Source organism: Nipponia nippon, unplaced genomic scaffold (assembly GCF_047370975.1).
Source record: "Nipponia nippon isolate SJK-2023a ecotype South Korea unplaced genomic scaffold, ASM4737097v1 scaffold_43, whole genome shotgun sequence".
NCBI classification, from domain to species: domain Eukaryota; kingdom Metazoa; phylum Chordata; class Aves; order Pelecaniformes; family Threskiornithidae; genus Nipponia; species Nipponia nippon.
Window position 1 is genome coordinate 1,323,797 of NW_028262362.1, and position 13,241 is coordinate 1,337,037.

At 57.0% G+C, this 13,241-nt stretch overlaps 1 protein-coding gene across 5 annotated transcripts in view; it reads left to right on the top strand.

Moving 5' to 3' along the window:
- The window catches only part of BCL9L (BCL9 like), a 73,663-nt gene that overhangs the window by 48,034 nt on the left and 12,388 nt on the right, over nt 1-13,241 (top strand). For all 5 annotated transcript variants that reach the window (XR_015709161.1, XM_087778414.1, XM_087778415.1 and 2 more), the window contains one exon: nt 11,377-11,740. Coding sequence is in view for 4 of the 5 variants with exons in the window: in XM_087778413.1 (XP_087634539.1) it covers nt 11,377-11,740 (364 nt within the window). In the remaining variant the exon portion in view is untranslated. The remainder of the gene's footprint in view (nt 1-11,376; nt 11,741-13,241) is intronic.

Below are 13,241 nucleotides of genomic sequence, written 5' to 3' on the forward strand. Positions count from 1 at the left end.
CGTCCTGCTCCAGTCCCCCTGTAGCACATCCTGAGAGCGCAGCTGATCCTGCTGGAGACCCAGGTGCGGTACTGGCAGTGCTGGCAGTGCTCAGCAGCCGGCTCGCAGTCTGGTCTGCTGCATGCTGGTGTCGGCTGGCAGCTTTGTGCCTGTGGCTGTCTGACTGCATTTTGTACCCAGACAAATTGGTAGGAGCGAGGTTGCTCGACAGGGCCACCGGGCACGCTGGCATGGTGCTCCTGCGGCTGGGCTGGCCCTGTTTTCTTCCAAGGCCCATGGGAAGGGCTGGCAGCCCCCGTTCTCCTCCTACCTGAGCGGAGGAGGAGAGTGCCTGGCAGTAAGGACCCACCCAGTGGGTAACTGCCAGTCCCAGGGATCTGCCCACACTTGCCTGGCCTCCCACAATGGCCCCATTGTTCCTGAGAGGGCAAGCAGGAGGCTGCCTGCAGCTCCCTGGGCATTGTTAACCCTCTGCCTGCCAGCAGTGGGCTGCAGGGCGTGCGGGGCATGGCGTGGCATGGCACAGGAGGTCCCGTGGGCAGGTGGAGGAGCTCCTGCCACCCTTGAGTACGTGGAAGGGAGCTGCAAGGGAGCGCCAGCCTCTCTCTGCCAGCTGCCTCCAAACCTGCCGGTTGCTGCTGTTTTGAGGACAGCTAGCACACGCCTGTGGTGAAGATGTACACGGAGAGGCAGGGCCCCGCTGAGCCTTGATTTCCTCTGACAAGGCGTAGGGAGGCTCTCTGCCTTCTTCCAGGCTGCTTGCTGCCGTGACCTTGCTTTGGGAGCAGCCCCTGTCCAGCCTTGGCGTGGCCACGTTGCTCTGGCCCCAGCGCGCGTGCCAGAGCAGGACGTGTCTTTGGGATCGGGACGTTTGGGATGTTGGGGTGCTAATTCCAGTGGCTGAGCTATCGGTGTGGAAGCTGTTTAAAGCGATTCCAGCCTGATCAAAGTGCCTTCTTCCTTCCTGTCCTGTAACGTGATCGCGGGTCAACGAGCTGCTCATGGTCTGCTGTGGCTTCTGGTTCCTGTTGTTGTGGAGGCGCAGCCTTGGAGGGCACAAGCACGCCTCACCAGCGTGCTCACGCTGCCGGGGTGCAGGCTCGGAGCCAGAGCGCAATGTCCGTGTGCCTAAGGGGACAACGAGCACCCTGTTGCCGGCCGGAGGACCTGGACACCCGCATCCCTCTCTGCTGGCCGGCTCTGCGCTGCCCATCTTTTGGTAGCAGTGATGCTTCCCCGCAGCTTTCTGCCACGCTTGCTTCCCTGTCAGCTGACTCCAGGGATTATAGGGCTGCCTCAGCACCCCTGCTCTGTCACAGATTTCCTCTCCAGAATCCGTGGGATGAAGGAGAGGAAGAGGCATTTGGCTGGCATGCCAAGACTGCGTACAGGAAACTTTCTGGCTGTCGATCCCGGCGTGTCTCGTGCTAGCTTGGAGACTTGCGAATCGGCTCGGTAATCCAGGCGGCCGAGAACTTTGAAACCTAATAGATGCCGTGCGAGCATCACCAATTAGTTCTACTGCAAACCCTGCAGCTAATTTGCTTATATCATAAGCTAAGCAGTTACCCTGCTTCCGAAAGTTCTCTTATCTCCGCTTCTCCCACTAGGTACCCTTGGCGCTCTTCCCCCCTCCTTTGTACCCCGGTCTTTGTTGATGCAGTGACTTTTCTTTTTTATATGTTCTGGTTTTTAAATAACGGCGTAACTAGAGTTGAGTGTGGAGGGCCAAGGGCTGGGCTGGGAGCACTTGATGGCCCCAGTTGCTGTACCAAATGGGAATGCAACTGCTGCAGAACTTCATCTGGCTGAATGCCTGCACCTGGGCTCTGGCCACAGAGACCACTGCAAATCCCAAAGCCTCCCATGAGCCTCAGGCACGAGGGCTGGAGGAGCGTCAGAAGCCCTTGCCTACTCTGCGCATCGTGAGTTCATGAGACCTCTCTGTCCTGGTGGAGAAGAGGGGCTCTCGGGGGGCAGCCCCCGAGACAGGTTGCTGTTTGGTCGCTCCTCCCTGTGTGTGGGTGTACAGCTGCTTTTAAACGGGGGTCTCGCTACCACCCCCAGAGAGCTGCAGTTAGTGAGACAGGGCATTTCTGGGTCTTTCTGCCCGTTTCCCATGGGGTGGTCGGAGGCCTGGGTCAGGGTTAGATCACTGTCTCTGGAGGAGCTCGGTGAGCTGCGGGGGGGCGTCGAGTAAGGGCAAAGTAGCCGCTGGGACTTGGGGCTAGGTCTGTGGGGAAGGCCGTGCCTCTTTGCACCCCCTGAGTGGGAGAAGCTGGGGAATCTCAGCTCGAGGTGCGGAGGAGGCTTCTGGAGGTGACGCGTGGTGAGGAGGTGGAGCAGCTGCCCTTTCGGGGCGCGCAGTGGGGAAACCCCTCTCCGGATCAGTGCGAGCCCAGACTCTGACGGTAAAGCCAGGTGGGGAGCATGGGCTCCCCTCTCTGCGAGGTCTCTCCCTCCCTCCCTCTCCACCCAGCGCTGGAGTCCCCCTACCACCCATAGGCAGCTGCCACTGCTCAGCGGCAGGATCTCCATTGCCTGCGCCGATCCGATCCGCGCCAGGGAAGGTGAAGGGTTTCCCAGGGTGGAATTTCCTGCGAGGCAGATGCGCGGCCGCTTCCCCTCTGACCTTAAACCCCGATGTGCCTTAGTCATGGTGGCATGCAAATACGAGGCGACGAGGTGGGGGCTGGAGGGAGCTGCTGGGAAAAGGAAGTGACCTCAGCCGGGGTTTAAATATAGAGCCCAGGCTCCGCTGCGTGCTGGGCCTGGTATTTATAATCCTGGAGGAGCACTTGGCGACTCTCTGCGTCTCTTCTGCAGTCCAGGCTGGCAGAGGGCAGCGTAGGGGCAAGGTGCTGGGGCAGCCGGCCTTGCTTTCCCCTCTCTTCCCTGCATTTTTCTGTCGGCTCCCCCTCCCCAGGTGCGCTCACTTGCGCAGATGCAGTGCTGCAATCTGGGTGGTTTGCCGGCCCGCAGGTGCTCCAGCTTCTGCTTTTTGTGTGGGTCCGTCCTTTGGACGTTGCATTCAGTGCCAGGACTGGGTGCAGGAAGGGAGCCCAACTCTTCCCCAACTCACGTCTATTTCGAGAGCAGGCCGAGAACCCTGGGACACTGAGTGATCTGAAAAATGCGTACAGTCAGGTCAAAGTAGGGCTGTTGGAGCAAGCCTTCCTGCGTGTGGCTTAAAACGTCTTATTTCCTCTGCTGTGAGCCTCCTCAAAGGCTGCTGGTCGTACCATGCGGTGCAGCTGGGGTACCCGGTGTTGAGAGGTGGCAGGGGTGTCCTGCCAAAAGGGTTTCCTGCCGGGACTCTGTCTGCAAGGATTGTGCCCTTCTTCAGGCTGGAAAGTTGCCTGAGCTTGCATTGTCGGGCTCAAAGGGAGAGCTGTTACGGGGGAGATTTTCTGCAAGGTGGTACAGGATGTCTAGCCCTCGCTAGCAGCGTGCAACAGGCGTCTCTGTGCTGCCTTTATCTGAGGAAGTGGGGTAAGCGTCTGCTGCAGGGATACGCCGCATGGTTCTGCCCTCCAGCCCACCCCTCCGCACCCTGCAGAGTCCCTGCTGTGAGGGCTGGGGTGCGGAGGAAGCCCGTGATCCGGTGCAAAGTCCCTGCGCCAGCCCGGGTGCCTCGGTGCTGGCCAGGAGGTGCAGCGAGTTCGCCCGTGCTCAGCCCTGGCGAGACTGTGGATGCCCTGGGTGACGGTGACACCTAGTGGCTTTGTCCCACAGTCTCCACCTCAGGCCCAGAGATGGGGTGCTGGGTGCGACACCCTGGAAAATCTCCTGGTGCTTCCAGGCGCCCAGCATGAAGCTGGACCAGTCGTGGGCAACAGACCCCGCGGCACTCGGGAGCCCTTATGGCTCTGGCTTGGAGACAGTGTGTGGGGAAGTGGACCAAGCGTGACGTCCTTGTTGACGGTGGCTAGTCCATCACGGAGCCCTGCAGAGAGCCTTTCTGCTAGAAGGAAGAGCAGAAACTGTTGTGTTAAAGCTTGGGAGCTCCTCGACAAGCTCCAGCATTGCTGGGTTCCAGTCCCGCACACTGCTGGCATCTCACGGGCTTCTTTAGTTATTGCCAAAGGATCCTAAAGCAGATACTGAAGTCTAGACACAGCTGAAAGACCCTCCTCGTAGATTTAGCTGCATTAGGCGTTTACCTGACACACATGACTTGGCTCCCTCGTGGTATTTGTGGGAACGTTGGGCTTTCAGGGGCTCATCTACGAGCCCTGCTACTCAGGAGAGCTGGTGTAGCAGAGGGCAGCTCACCAGGTAGACTTTTAAGCATTACTGACCCGCTCTCAGTAACGCTAGTGCACAAACACAGTGGGAATTGCCCAAGGAGGTCTTTTAATCCCATGGATCAACTGCACAGGGAGGTCTGTGCTGTGGCTGTGCGTTGCAGCCTGCAATGTTATGTGCCGTAATGGTTTTCACAGGGAAACCGCCCCCTTCACGTGTAGGTGAGCTTGTCTTTGCGCACCCCAGCACACCCATGCTGTTGCAGTCCGGGATGGTCTCCTGCCCTGTGCTGCTTATGATGGGACAGCCGGCGGTGAGCGCTTGAGGGGGTTGGATGCACAGTGCCTGCTGCACGAGTGTTTCACGTATCCCAGTGTTGCTACCTGCCTGAGCCACGCCGCTGACATCTACAAGCTAAGATCCTCAAGGCGTTTACCAAAGGCTGCGTGGGGGTGTCCAGCTGTCACAGCGGCCCGTGACTCTGGCCAGATTTCACATACTGCGGGAAGGGATCCTGCCTCGGAGGAAATCGAAGCTCCCTGAGCAGCAGCAGTACCTTTGGAAGAGATTTCTGGCTTTGCTCCCTGACCTGCTCGATGCTGGTTACACCACCGCAGCCTGCCGAGCTGCAACGTGCGGGTGGCTGTGCTACCCTGCACATGGGGCACCCGGACCTTCATGCAGGTCTCTCGCTGACCCGTCCCCAGCAGGTCACACGAGCCGATGTACAAAACAATTCCTCGTTATCGTCCCCATAAAGCCACATGCGACTGTCGAGTAACGTCTGGCACATGCAGGGTTGCTGTAGCGAACGTGCCAGTTGGACTCGGAAGCTGGAAGGATCTGCAAATTTGGTGATAGACCTGGAGGCTCCCTGAGCACAGGACAGGAAGCCAGCCTCTGCCTGGGGGTGCAGTAAGCAGCCGAAGAGTGGGAGAAACTGTTGAGCAGGGGGCAAGGAAGTGCTAAGAAAAGCTCTTTAACACCAATGGATTGCAGCAAGCTGGAGAGAGGCTTTTTACAAGGGCATGTAGTGATAGGACAGGGGGTAATGGCTTAAAACTAAAAGAGGGTAGATTTAGATTAGATCTAAGGAAGAAATTCTTCACTATGAGGGCGGTGAGGCACTGGAACCGGTTTCCCAGAGAAGCTGTGGATGCCCCCTCCCTGGAAGTGTTCAAGGCCAGGCTGGATGGGGCTTGGAGCAACCTGGTCTGGTGGAAGGTGTGTCTGCCCATGGCAATTGGAACTGGGTGATCTTTAGGGTCCCTTCCAACCCAAACCATTCTATGATACAGCTGATGAGGGTACCACCGTTTCCGCCATTTAAAAGGGCGTGAGAAGAATCCAAGAAATGGATAGAAGAGAAAATGGGCTTCTCCAGGCTATCCATCTGACGGTAGGAGAGCAAGATAATTTCATGATGCATTCAAAACAGATGACTTGTCAGGGGGAGCGTTGCCTTGCGGAACTGCCTGCCTCCTGATGTCTCCGAGGCTGGCTGGCCGAGGCAAGGCTCAAATGAAAACTCCTTTAGCAATGGCAGCCTGGGCTAAGGCTGTTCTCGCTGGTGATAAACACGTTCAGGCGAGTGCTCCCATACAGGGGTTAGGGAGACACTCCTGCAGTCGGTGGTTGCTAAATAGCGTGCTGGCTCAGAGGTGTGCTTGTCAGGCTCGGGTGGGTTCCTGGGCTCATCTGGCCGTTAGAGCCCATCACTGACTCTTGGCTGGAGCTGGCTGGGTGACAGCAGTGCTGTTTCGCTACTGTTTTTGAGGGTTTTGTTTCTCACTGGAACAGACTCAAAACCCATTGAGTGGTCTTGCGAAAAGGATTGTTTTGGAACAACCATTTTTGCATGGAAAAGGTCAAGTTTCTGATTCTGGTCTCTTTCTCAAATCAGAAATGACCCAAGAGTCTCGGACTTCAGAAATCTTGCTTCTGGAAAGTTTGTCGTAGTCTTTGTCTCCATGAAATACTCTGACTTTAATGAAATAGTACGGTATTTCTTTGGAGGTGTTCCAGCCCCTTCTGCTGTTAACCCTGGGAGGACTGGTAATCCAGGAGTGGTGTTAGGCAGCGTGCCCGTGATCTCATCCGGACTTGGGGTGAGAGAGGTATTTCAGGACGGGGCAGCGGGTCTTTGGGGGTCTCTCCTTTTGCTGTTCTCTGCCTGATGCCTTTCTTTGAGAGGCTCTTGAGCTTGCTTAGGACCCCTCATTTCCAAAGCCAAGGTGTTCCGCTTGAGTTTGTGGTGGTGTCTGTGGGACGTTTTAGATCGGGCTTGTCCCGGGATTGCCGCTCATAGTGAGCGGGTGGGTGGTTATCAGCAGAGGCAATGTGCTCAGAGGGTGTTTGCAGCGGCAACCTGGTCTTGTTATTTCCTGGACTGGCTGGCGGAGAGGGGCTGGGTGACTTTCTGCTCGTTGCATCGCTCTGTCACGACCTGCTACGCTGGGTGTTCGTGAGCTGCCGGGCATGTCAGCACAGCTCAGGAGGCCTGGGTTCTGGTCTTCGCTGTGTATGCGCAAGTCGGTAGTCATCTGGATTTCGCAAGAGCTCTCCCCAGCATCTGATAGGAGGGAGGTGCGGGCGAAGCTCCTTCCTTTTTGAACCGTCGTGACTCTCGTTTCCCGGCTTCTTCTCTTGCCCTTCCTCCCGATAGGGTTAGCACAGCAGCAATGTCAGCCAGCATCAAGACGTGGAAGCTGCGGCGCAGGCAGGCTGGCGGCGGAGAGGCTTTCCTGCCCCATTGGGAGGCGGGCGCGGGCTCCGCATTCTTGCGGCAGCGTTGGGAATCTGCGTTATCGTCCTTCGGGGAGTGAGCGGGAGCATGATTCACCAGAAAGTCCTCCAGGAACGCAGTGGGGTTTCAGGTTTCTTGAACTATCAGCTAGCAATTCCGGGACTGGGAATATGTCAGCTCAGTCTCTCCTTGCCCGGAGCTTCCTCCTCCCCCTCTGCTGCTGTTCAGACCGTACTGGAGGAGACTTACTGAAAGCAGGTTTTGTTGTTTTGTTTTGAGGTTTCTTGTCTGCTAAGGTCCCAGTCTTTGATTTAAAGCTGTGGCTTTTCAGATGTACCAGGCGCAAATACTCTCCCTCTGCATTTAGGTGTAGCACTTCGTTCAACAGAGATGTTTATTGTCCCTTGTAAGCTTCCCTCCCCATGTGAGGGAGGCTGGGTTGTCCCCCTCTTTAGTGACGGAGGAATCGAGGCCCCCAGAAAGAGTGCATCTTGCTCAGGGTCATTCGTGGAATCTGTGGCAGCTGGGGGTAGAAGCCAGGAGTCTCGGCTCCTTGCTATAACTGCTGGGAATTAAGTTTGCTATTGTCTTTAAAACTGCTGGGCTGGAGCGGGTGTGTTGCTAAATTGCAGAGGGAGCCAGATTTCTATGCAATCTCCTTTTTGTCGTGTTCTTTTCAAGATGTTTTGGATTGTTTGTCTCCCCGTGTCAGTGTATCTACTTTCTAATTAATTCTCTTCTGTGGCCCAGATGTGTGGCATGCCTGCTGGAATCCAATTTGAATCTAGGGGCGTGTGCAAGGAGCTTACAGCAATCGAGATGCCTATCGGCGTACTGCAGCCAGACACATGGGAGGCCGGGGTGGATCCCCACTATGCAACTGCAACAGGATCCAACTGTTGCTACTCCCGAAAGTAGAGCAGAATCCACGACCAGCTGTTTCTGGCCCTGTTCCCATTAGGATTTGCGAGGGGAGTGCAGTCAGCCTCAGTCGAGGCTGGAAGAAGAGGGCTTCCCGAGGTTGAGCCAGGGCCCCCCGTCAGCCCAGGGTGGCTTTCCATCCTGCGACTGGCTGAGGCGAGGCATTGGATGCCCTCCCTGGAGCACCAGCCTACTCCCAGAATGAAGGAAGAAGATAGATGCCCCAAAACGGTGATGTTCTGGAGGGACCTCGCAGCCAGCGAGGCTCACCCACGCCGCAGGCAGCGTCTGAAGGTTTCATTGTGGCGGCTGCCAGGTCCTTTGGGATCGATGCGTGTGTTCCCTGCAGTCTGACCTGAGAGCTAGAGGGACAGGGGGTGCGTCTCGAGCGTTAGTCTCTGGGCTCTGCAGGCGTGGTCTTAGCGGGGCCCGGGTTTTCTTCCTCCCTCCCCAGGCTACTCACATGCCCACGCTATGCTGTAGGAGGGTTGTGCTGCAGTGCTGCTGAGCATTCCCATTTTCGGTGAAGCACTTTGGGATCTATTTTGAATGCAATATCGTGTCCGTGCAGATGTGCCACAGGCAGACCTGCATCTCCCAGCCTATCGGTGATACGGATGGCGGTGGTAGCACCTCCTCGGCTGGTCTAGCCGCACCCTGGCGTCAGTCGGTTTGTGACCCTCAGGACTGCGGTGCAACGTGTTGCAAAGATTGCTGAGTGCGGCGCAGCAGGCGGGGGCTCTGGGCCACCAGCAGCGGGAGCTGCTGCAGGGCTTGCTTTCTGGAATGCTGTCTGGCAGCAGCCTCTTCCAGCGGGGCCGAAGGCTCCCTGCGGCTGGCCAGCCAGCGGCTGCAGGCAGCGTGTGTGCTTAACGCTGCAGCTTGTGCCATATGGACCTTCTCCTCCTCCCCGCTTGCCCTCTCCACGTCTCCTTCCCCGCTCTGCTCCCCTCCCCCTGCGAGCGGTTTGACAGAGCAATTGGGCAGGCACTGGGACAGCAGCTCTGACATAAATCTCTCCTGGTGTGGAATGAGGGGTATAAATATCCAGAGAGTGATGTGATCTTTCCAGCTGCTATTAATAGGTCCCCGGAGAACAAGAGCGAGCGAGCGAGACTGGCTGACACTTAAAGGGCTAGCAACTCCCTTATGTGCTGTGAAAATTAATCAGCGCTGTGGCTCACCATCTTCCTCCAGGCTAGAGCAGAGCCCTCGCTGAGGTGCGTGGGGAGGAGGTGGAGGAGGAGGGAGCAACTAACGACTCGCTAGTTAGGAAGCAGTGATAGGCCAAGCTGTGCATGAACGATCCCACTAACTAACTAGGAATGCCTGGGCGGGCTGTGCGATAGCGCTGTTTGTGCAGGCTGCTCTCCGTCGGGCGCCTCAGCGTGCCAGCCAGCCACCGGCTCAGCCTTGCCTCACAGGGAGGCAGGTGCCAAGAAGTCCCCTTTGCAGGCAGGGAACTTGCTGGCGGTGGATGGCAAGCTGCAGCCTGCGCCTTGTGGCGATCACCGTCTTTCAGGGATTACGGGTCTGCCAAACGTGCTTTGCTCTTCGCTTGCGCGCTGCTCTGGGTACGGTGTTTTGCCCTAGCAGAGCAAGCACTTGGCTTTTGCTGATGGGATGTCTTCAGGCCTGCCTTTGGCAAGCCAGGAGCAGTGTGTGTAGTGCTGCTGAGCTCTTGCGGCGCTATTTCGAGATGCGGGGTTTGGTCTGGAGCCGGCGCTTCCTGTCCCTGGGTGGCAGAAGAAATCTGTGCGCAGCATCTGGCCTGCTCAGTCCAGATGGGAGGAGCGGACCATGGGCCCAGTAACCCCCCCGTGTGCTGGGAAATTTCTCTGCCTGTACACGGGGAAGGTTCTTGAGTGCGTTGTGGGGGTGTCATGCAAAGCACATAGCAGACGTAAGCAAACAGAGAGTAATACCTCAACTTCCATGAACACGTGGTTTATGCTCCTTCACCCCTGCTCCCCGAGCAGTAGAGAAGACTGTGACAGGCAGTGGGGGTCTCTGCAGCTTTGGAGTCACTCGCTGGGGCAGTGAGGAGGCTGTAGCAGAGCAACGTGGGGCCCCCATGCAGGAAGAGTTACGTCCTCTAGATGAAGAAAGAGAGGAGCAGTTCTCACGGGGATGTGCATCTTTCTGCACTGGGACTGTCTCCGAGGGCTTAGCAGCAAACGCAGTTCAGGCCGGGAAGAGTCGATGTCTAAGAGCCATGTCTGAAGGTCAGGGACATCCTCTGCCCGCTCCGGTAGCCCCCGAGGTTAGGCTGGCTGATGTCCCGCGCTGCCTCTGCCATGTTGAAGAAGGCTACTTGCTGCAAGTAGGAGGTACTCGTAGGCCAGGAGGGATGCACCCTGCAGTTACCAGGGTTGTCTGTTGAACCAAGGGTTAGGAGCAGCGCTCCAGAACATGTGATGTGCTCAGGTACTGTGGAGCCGCATCCCAGTCACCTGTAATGCCTGTGCAGAGCTCCGAGGGGAAGAATCCCAGCGCAAGCCTAAGAGACTCTGCTAAGGCAAATAGATCTGCAAGGAGGGCTGCTGCAGCATGGCTCAGCTGCATGCACGTCCACCAGCCCAGAAGCCTGCGTGCTCTGCCCTAGCCGCTTCTTCCCTGAAACGCTCTGCCTCAGCCTGTGGGGCTGTTCAGAAAGCTGGGCTGGGTCTGGAGCAGGAGAGCCTCACCCTGCTGTCCCGGCAGGCCTGTGGCATGTTGCATCATCCTGCTGGGCTGGAAGCTGCCACTGAAGTGGACGCTCCCCCACCTAAGGCCTTGGAGCAGGAGCCGGAACGGTCCCTCAGGCCCCCGGGAAGAGACAGGGATACCATTTAGCTGATGAGCTCCCGCACTCTTGGCTCTGCCCTTGCCTTGCAACCCACTGCCGCCTTCTCCTCTTAGTCCTTCCCTGCCCCGTCCCAGCTTTCTCTTTATCGGCTTGCATCAAGACCATCTTCTGTCTGCTCAGTTGTCTCCTGTGTGTTTTGCAGAGCAGAGGAAACCGATTTAGCAGCAGAAGGGGTCCCTGACGCCAGCAGGGCACCAGATTTCTGTTCAGGGTCGCAAAGTTGTCTGAGCTCTGGGAACACCTGCAAAATAGCTCTAAGGATCCTTCTGCTCACCAAAGGGCCAGGCTGGCATGGAGCACCCCGTTCTCATCGTGGCCTTGGAAATGAGGGCTCTCGCGTCCGTGCCTGTGCCTTGGAGTGCTGGCAAGCCTGCTGTGCCTGGGTGGGAGTTTGCTGCTTGTCCGCACGCAGCTAACTGCGGAGGAGGATCCTTTGCTCAAAGGGGCCAGGGCTAATTCCCGGCACAAGTGGCTCTGGGCTGTGCCTTGCCGCAGGCTTTGTCTGGCCCTGTGACCAGGCAGCAGCCCCAGTGCCCCGGCCCTGGGCAGTGCCCCTGTCAGCTGCGCGCATGCGAGGGGCACCGCACTCACTCGCTGCCCTCTTCTCTTGCAGGTTTCTGACCGAAGGGCCTGGGAGCTCCCTCCGCTGGCGCTGTGGGGAGCTTTAGCCAATCCAATGCACCCTGACAACAAACTGCCCAGCCATGGCAAGGCAGGCAGCAGCGGTGCCCCGGCCCAGCACCACAACGTGAGCCAAGCACCCACCTGCAACCTGGGCTCTAAGGGTGTGGGGGCGGGCAGCCATGGCGGCAAGGCCACTCAGATCTCCCCTGGCAACTCTGGACTGAAAAACAGCCAGAACACTGTCCCAAACTTCAGCTCCTTGAAGGGCAAGGTGAAACGGGAACGAAGCATCTCGGTGGATTCCGGAGAACAGCGAGAAGCCAGCACCCCTTCGCAGGACACAGAATCAAAAGGTAATGCTCTCCTAAACCTTGCCTCGGCACGTCTTGTAGTTGCTCCAAGCGTCCTGGCAGGACCTGGGATGGGAGCAGCTGTGAGCGTCTTGGCTTTCTGTGCTACGGCTGCTGTCTGGGCTTGCCCTGGCTGCCGGTGCGTCTTCGCATCGCTGCTTGTCGCATCCGTGGTTTTGGGACCAGAGTGGCTGAGCATTGTCTTTACGTTTCATTCCCTAAACTGTTTGTTACACTGAGAACCTGGGACTCTGGTTTTCAGGGGCTACTGAGGCTGGCTAAGCAAGAGCATGGTTCACTGAAACAGTACCGCACGCCCCTGCTTTGCAATGTGCAGACTTTCAACTTGGGACCGAGTTGAGTTGTTTTCTGTTTCCTTGCTGTTGGCCAAGAGCTGCTTTTGTGGTGTTCTTGCAGCTGCCCGACGACTCAGTCGTGGTTAGCGAGGAGGTGCTGTGAGGGTCGCTGTCTGAACAGTTCTGTGGTTTTGTCAGCGATGGATGACTCTTGTGTTACAGCACGTGGCTTCTGGAAAAGGGCTGAGTCACTGCTTCCAAACCCTCTGGCTTCCCTGTCCTCACCAGCCTTCCCTGTAGCCTCTTGTGTTCCACCAAGCTCTGTGCTCAACGGCCGCATGGGACGCTTGAGCATCTTGTGGGGGGTTGTCAGAGGAGAAATCCCAGTGGTGCCCTTGATTCCAACCGAGACTCACACCCGGTCCCCAAACGCAGAGCCGCTGTTGTGGCTCGTGCATCTAAGCATTTGGTTTCGTGGCCAAAGCTGTGTTGACTGACTAGCTTAGGCCAGAACCGTGCCTTGGAAGAATGGGTAGAACGTACCTGAACAGACCTCCTGCCCCCAGGAAAGCTTTCTCCCTGTTGCGTTAGGGGGTAACTGTGTGCCACCGATCATAAGTATTTGTAGCTTTATCCCAGTACTGTCTTGCAGCCCAGGCTTCCACAGGAAAATTATTAAAATGGCTTGGTCAGGAATGCCCAAATCTCCTGTGTTCCTGCTGCAGTGCTCTGATAGATCATGTGAATATGGCCTGGAAAACCACCAGATGATATAAAAAAGGGAGTCCAGACAGTGTTATATTAGAGTTAAAGCACAGCACTAGAAGTTATCCGTTCCATGTCCAGTTCCTTTCCCCGAGTCCCTGAGTGCCTTTAGGCAAGCCACTTCCTCTCTGAGCTGCATCAGCCCCATCTGAGATACGGAGGGAGCATCCAAGTTTACAGAGGGCGTAAAGGCACCTGCCTGATTGATGTCTGGGAAGGGCAGAGTCTGTCTCTTGTTCCCACAACAGATGTGAACGTGCCCTCCCGTTCCATTTTCAGGTTTTCATTGCTAAATCACAGACCCCTTAAATTTAGGGTTAATGTCCAAAGCTCTCTGGTTTGGAACAGCAGTTGGACGTGTCCTGTGTCTGCAGACTCCGTTCAGACAGTAAGAAACAGATCGTATTCTGAACTGCTGGCTCTCACAGGAGTGTCTCACCAGG